This window comes from Lipophrys pholis (assembly GCF_963383615.2).
Source record: "Lipophrys pholis genome assembly, chromosome: 11".
NCBI classification, from domain to species: Eukaryota; Metazoa; Chordata; class Actinopteri; order Blenniiformes; family Blenniidae; genus Lipophrys; species Lipophrys pholis.
The window spans coordinates 131,639-138,252 of record NC_137631.1 but is presented as its reverse complement, the minus strand read 5'-3'; the positions used below and the strand labels follow the sequence as shown (position 1 = coordinate 138,252).

The 6,614-nt window shown below is 43.0% G+C and overlaps 1 protein-coding gene across 1 annotated transcript; it reads right to left on the bottom strand.

Annotated features, from left to right (window-relative positions):
* Window positions 1–2,413: 2,413 nt before the first annotated feature.
* LOC308116685 (monocyte chemotactic protein 1B-like) lies at window positions 2,414–5,309 on the bottom strand. Its single transcript, XM_080474989.1, has 3 exons — window positions 5,180–5,309; window positions 4,708–4,825; window positions 2,414–2,703 (listed from the first exon to the last, which is right to left on the bottom strand). Exons 1-3 carry the CDS (start codon window positions 5,244–5,246, stop codon window positions 2,589–2,591), a joined length of 300 nt encoding a protein of 99 aa, XP_080331115.1. The 5' UTR covers window positions 5,247–5,309; the 3' UTR covers window positions 2,414–2,588.
* Between the last annotated feature and the right edge of the window lie 1,305 nt (window positions 5,310–6,614).

Sequence of the window (6,614 nt, the reverse complement as noted above, 5' to 3'; positions counted from 1 at the left end):
TCAATGAACCGGAGCGAATCCAACAAATACCATCTTGTTAGCAGCTAAATCTAACAGATAGTTAAGAATCAACATTAATTAGGTTGATTATTTTACTTTAATAACTAAACTAATTAAAGGTGGTGGTAAAATGAGTGAGCAGCAGGTTCTCAGAATCTTCTGAATGGGTTCTAGTGGTTGAGCTTCTGTCTTTGAAACAGTTTGACCTGATTCAAGTCCTGTTATTCACTTCTTTTTTTTTACTTGAAATTTTATTTTTTTCCGATCCACTATCTCCAAGGCTCAACATTTCTATGGGATCAGTGCCTGTGTGGTTGTTATAATGTGGCTAAAAGGGTGTTCACCCACTTTACTTTGGAATTCAGTGGAGTCACGAGCCCTGAATGAAATCCTGCTGCACCAAGTGTTTACATCTAGAACCCCACTGCCAGAGCGGCACTTCAAACAGATTAAAGTGCCGCTACAAAAGTTAATGAAGGATCATCAACAGACTTAAAATGACCACAAATACATGCAAAGACTTACAAAAAGGTTTGACATAATCAAAAAGACACAAAGGAAAAAGCTTTTCAATAAATGAAACTTTACATCTTGATGACTTCAAATCAAAACACCCTGTTCGAGGCTGAAGAGCCGGGGTAACACATACAACAACACTGAAAGGAACAGTTGAAATTAATAAAAATTGTAGCAGAACCAATAAAACTTTGGTTTTAGTATCTTTAGTATTTTGAAAGTACCGCCTTGTGGTTTCCGGTAAACTTTTGCGTGTTGACGTCAGCTTGACGCAGCTGCGAGTGCGCGCACATGAGGCCTTCAAGTGCTGCGGGTGAAGATGTGCTGCGTTCAAAGACCTCCAAAAATTCGTTCATTCAGAGCGGGAGGGGCAAAAAAAGGGGGTGAGGGGCCCCCAGAAGGGGCCCTGCTTTTTAAATTGCTTTATTATAGGGTGGAAAATAAAGGAAAAGTTAACCAGAGTCAACATTACAATATGTGAAGCATCATGAAGACATCAAATAGGAGCAAAAAGAAATCAGACCACAATAAAGAGAAAAAATACAGCAAAAAGAAAAAGATCAAAACAAGTAAAAAGAAGAAGAACTGAACTGCAAGATTAAGTTTGAAGAGAAATCCTGACATCGGGTTAGGGTTAGGGTTAGGGTTAGGGTTAGGTTAGGGTTAGGGTTAGGGTTAGGGTTAGAGTTAGGGTTAGGGTTAGGGTTAGGGTTAGAGTTAGGGTTAGGGTTAGGGTTAGGGTTGGAGTTAGGGTTAGAGTTAGGGTTAGGTTCAGGGTTAGGGTTAGGGTTAGGGTTAGGGTTAGAGTTAGGGTTAGGGTTAGAGTTAGGGTTAGGGTTAGGGTTAGGCTGAGAAACACTTACTTCTGCTAAAGGAGCTCTGATGGTAGGGTTAGAGTTAGGGTTAGGGTTAAGGTTAGGGTTAGGGTTAGAGTTAGGGTTAGGGTTAGGCTGAGAAACACTTCTGCTAAAGGAGCTCTGATGGTAAGGGTTAGGGTTAGGGTTAGGGTTAGGGTTAGGGTTAGGGTTAGGGTTAGGGTTAGGGTTAGGGTTAGGGTTAGGGTTAGGGTTAGGGTTAGGGTTAGGCTGAGAAACACTTACTTCTGCTAAAGGAGCTCTGATGGTAACGACCTAACTGGTTCTTCGTGGTTCCAATAAGAACGTCTGGTCAGTGGTGGTGAGAAACACAAAGATCTGGAGATCAACATTAAGATTCTTCAGTATTTGTTTGGATGCATTTCTTTCATTTCTTTTAAAGGTTTAATGTGTTTATTTATATATTTTTTATTTCTTTGTAAAGCACTGCCCTGTATCTGAATGGTGCTCTATGAATACATTTGCCTAGCCTTGCCTTGCCTTGCCTTGCCTTGCCTTGCCTTGCCTTGCCTTGCCTTGCCTTGCCTTGCCTGGCCTTGCCTTGCCTTGCCTTGCCTTGCCTTGCCTTGCCTGTACAGAAGGTACAGAAGGAAATACAAAACAAGCAAATACAAACATTCACTACAAAGAGACACAATAACGATAAACATTCCAGAGACGTGAAACGTGTCTGAAAAAAAATAAAATAAAAGATATTTATTGGTGGAATGTATCCCTCTAGTGGACAAAACGACAACTGCTATAATAATAATAATAATAATAATAATAATAATAATAATAATAATAATAATAATAATAATAATAATAATGATAATAATAATAATAATAATAATGATAATAAAATAGTAATATAATAATATTAATAATTATAATAATGATACAAATAAAAGAACAATTAATAGTTTTATCTTTCACTTGTTTCTTTTTACACAAAAATAAAAGAGAAAGCAAAGCATGTCGGGACATAGTTTAATCTGATTTAAGACCAAGAAAAACAAGAATCACTCAGTCAAGTTTCATCTATTTTGCTTTTATTTGAAAGAATGGAACATTTTAGCTTATCATCTACTGACAGATTAAAGTACTGTATTTGTTCACAGTGAGGACGGTCTGAGTGTTTCTCTGGAGGACGAGGAGAGGGTCAGAGAGCTGCCGTCTGAACGGGGGGGGGGGGGGATGAGGGGTTCCTGGTTCCTGTTACAGGGGGGACGTCCCTCCTGAAGCCGCTGCAGCGTCCAACGAGCTGAGGAGCTCCTTCACCCAGGAGTCTGATGGCCGGACGCACAGCTGATGTCCAGCCACCGTCCTCAGTCTGAAACAGGGAGAGCTTCAGTCAGGGGCGGGTATGACGAGGTGTGTGTATATCGAGGTGTGTGTGTATATCGAGGTGTGTGTGTGTAACGAGGTGTGTGTGTATAACGAGGTGTGTGTGTATAACGAGGTGTGTGTGTATAACGAGGTGTGTGTATCGAGGTGTGTGTATCGAGGTGTGTGTATCGAGGTGTGTGTAACGAGGTGTGTGTAACGAGGTGTGTGTATCGAGGTGTGTGTAACGAGGTGTGTGTATCAAGGTGTGTGTATCGAGGTGTGTGTAACGAGGTGTGTGTAACGAGGTGTGTGTAACGAGGTGTGTGTATCGAGGTGTGTGTAACGAGGTGTGTGTATCAAGGTGTGTGTAACGAGGTGTGTGTAACGAGGTGTGTGTATCGAGGTGTGTGTAACGAGGTGTGTGTATCAAGGTGTGTGTAACGAGGTGTGTGTAACGAGGTGTGTGTAACGAGGTGTGTGTAACGAGGTGTGTGTATCGAGGTGTGTGTAACGAGGTGTGTGTGTAACGAGGTGTGTGTGTATCGAGGTGTGTGTGTATCGAGGTGTGTGTGTATAACGAGGTGTGTGTGTGTAACGAGGTGTGTGTAACGAGGTGTGTGTGTATCGAGGTGTGTGTGTGTAACGAGGTGTGTGTAACGAGGTGTGTGTGTATCGAGGTGTGTGTGTATAACGAGGTGTGTGTGTGTAACGAGGTGTGTGTAACGAGGTGTGTGTAACGAGGTGTGTGTGTATCGAGGTGTGTGTGTGTAACGAGGTGTGTGTAACGAGGTGTGTGTGTATCGAGGTGTGTGTGTATAACGAGGTGTGTGTGTGTAACGAGGTGTGTGTAACGAGGTGTGTGTATCGAGGTGTGTGTGTATAACGAGGTGTGTGTGTGTATCGAGGTGTGTGTATCGAGGTGTGTGTAACGAGGTGTGTGTGTATCGAGGTGTGTGTGTATAACGAGGTGTGTGTGTATAACGAGGTGTGTGTGTATCGAGGTGTGTGTGTATAACGAGGTGTGTGTGTATAACGAGGTGTGTGTGTGTATCGAGGTGTGTGTAACGAGGTGTGTGTAACGAGGTGTGTGTATCGAGGTGTGTGTATCGAGGTGTGTGTAACGAGGTGTGTGTAACGAGGTGTGTGTAACGAGGTGTGTGTGTATCGAGGTGTGTGTGTATAACGAGGTGTGTGTGTGTAACGAGGTGTGTGTAACGAGGTGTGTGTATCGAGGTGTGTGTATCGAGGTGTGTGTAACGAGGTGTGTGTAACGAGGTGTGTGTAACGAGGTGTGTGTGTATCGAGGTGTGTGTGTATAACGAGGTGTGTGTGTATAACGAGGTGTGTGTGTGTATCGAGGTGTGTGTAACGAGGTGTGTGTAACGAGGTGTGTGTATCGAGGTGTGTGTATCGAGGTGTGTGTAACGAGGTGTGTGTAACGAGGTGTGTGTGTATCGAGGTGTGTGTGTATAACGAGGTGTGTGTGTATAAAGAGGTGTGTGTGTGTATCGAGGTGTGTGTAACGAGGTGTGTGTAACGAGGTGTGTGTATCGAGGTGTGTGTATCGAGGTGTGTGTAACGAGGTGTGTGTATCGAGGTGTGTGTATCGAGGTGTGTGTAACGAGGTGTGTGTAACGAGGTGTGTGTAACGAGGTGTGTGTGTGTAACGAGGTGTGTGTAACGAGGTGTGTGTATCGAGGTGTGTGTGTATCGAGGTGTGTGTGTATAACGAGGTGTGTGTGTGTAACGAGGTGTGTGTAACGAGGTGTGTGTAACGAGGTGTGTGTAACGAGGTGTGTGTATCGAGGTGTGTGTGTATAACGAGGTGTGTGTGTGTAACGAGGTGTGTGTAACGAGGTGTGTGTAACGAGGTGTGTGTATCGAGGTGTGTGTGTATAACGAGGTGTGTGTGTGTATCGAGGTGTGTGTAACGAGGTGTGTGTAACGAGGTGTGTGTAACGAGGTGTGTGTAACGAGGTGTGTGTAACGAGGTGTGTGTGAGCCTCACAGCACGGCGGGGTTGGAGCAGCGCTGGCTGGTCCTCATGTAGCTCATCACTCGGTTTCTGGGCAGCGGAGAGTCGTTGAACCTGAAGCAACATTTCCTGGGTCCGGAGCCGCGCAGAGCTGAAGGAGGAGAAAATACTCTGCAGTACATGTACTGGAAAATACTCTCAGTACTCTTTGAGGAGTACTTTAACTTTCTATCTATCTATCTATCTATCTATCTATCTATCTATCTATCTATCTATCTATCTATCTATCTATCTATCTATCTATCTATCTATCTATCTATCTATCTATCTATCTATCTATCTATCTATCTATCTATCTATCTATCTATCTATCGCTCACACACACACACACACACACACACACACACACACACACACACACACACACACACACACACACACACACACACACACACACACACACACACACACACACACACACACACACACACACACACACTTTTACCTTCAGTCAGAGAGACACAGACGAGCAGCAGCAGCAGCACTGACTGGACGAGACGAGGAGAAGACATCCTGAGAGAGTGTGAGACTCAGAGTGTGAGACAGAGTGTGAGACTGAGTGTGTGAATGAGTGTGAGTGAATGAGAGTGTCCTCCTCCTTTATACAGGCGCAGCAGCATGCGGGGGAAGACCACGCTGGAATTACCTGCAACGTCAGAGTTTCTCTCACCTTTAATCTGGTGTCAGTTCTCTAAAACAAAACAGCTCGAAAAGAGGAAGAAGCTCTTCTGGTTTTTCCCTGTGATGTGATGAATGCTGCTGGACACACACACACACCCACACACACACACACACACACACACACACACACACACACACACACCCAGAGTGTGTGAACCACAAGTGGCAAAAAACCCTCAGAAAATCCCTCCAACTGAGATTAAAGATCATAGATTAAATGTATCCTCCATGAATCAAGGTCTATTTTTGCTTCTTAATAAGAAACTAGATGAAAATGTTCGTCCAGGATCCAGAAGCTGCTGGAGGAACTGGAGCTCTGAGATCAGGAACCACTCCTTCACATTCTGGACCTGTTCAACATTCCAAACATAGAGCGCAGCATAAAGAGCAATCTGTCAACAAAACATTACAAACATAGAGCGCAGCATAAAGAGCAATCTGTCAACAAAACATTCCAAACATAGAGCGCAGCATAAAGAGCAATCTGTTAACAAACATTACAAACATAGAGCGCAGCATAAAGAGCAATCTGTTAACAAACATTACAAACATAGAGCGCAGCATAAAGAGCAATCTGTTAACAAACATTACAAACATAGAGCGCAGCATAAAGAGCAATCTGTTAACAAACATTACAAACATAGAGCGCAGCATTAAGAGCAATCTGTTAACAAACATTACAAACATAGAGCGCAGCATAAAGAGCAATCTGTCAACAAAACATTACAAACATAGAGCGCAGCATAAAGAGCAATCTGTCAACAAAACATTACAAACATAGAGCGCAGCATAAAGAGCAATCTGTCAACAAAACATTACAAACATAGAGCGCAGCATTAAGAGCAATCTGTTAACAAACATTACAAACATAGAGCGCAGCATAAAGAGCAATCTGTCAACAAAACATTACAAACATAGAGCGCAGCATAAAGAGCAATCTGTTAACAAAACATTCCAAACATAGAGCGCAGCATAAAGAGCAATCTGTTAACAAACATTACAAACATAGAGCGCAGCATAAAGAGCAATCTGTTAACAAACATTACAAACATAGAGCGCAGCATTAAGAGCAATCTGTTAACAAACATTACAAACATAGAGCGCAGCATAAAGAGCAATCTGTTAACAAACATTACAAACATAGAGCGCAGCATTAAGAGCAATCTGTTAACAAAACATTACAAACATAGAGCGCAGCA

Bases quoted from the DNA above. Each gene is read 5' to 3' on its own strand.
- LOC308116685 (XM_080474989.1), bottom strand. From the start codon at position 5,246: ATGTCTTCTCCTCGTCTCGTCCAGTCAGTGCTGCTGCTGCTGCTCGTC. The intron at 4,826-5,179 runs GTAAAAGTGTGT...CTCCTCCTTCAG, and splicing joins CTGTGTCTCTCTGACTGAAG to CTCTGCGCGGCTCCGGACCC. The intron at 2,704-4,707 runs GTGAGGCTCACA...TCCCTGTTTCAG, and splicing joins TGCTCCAACCCCGCCGTGCT to ACTGAGGACGGTGGCTGGAC.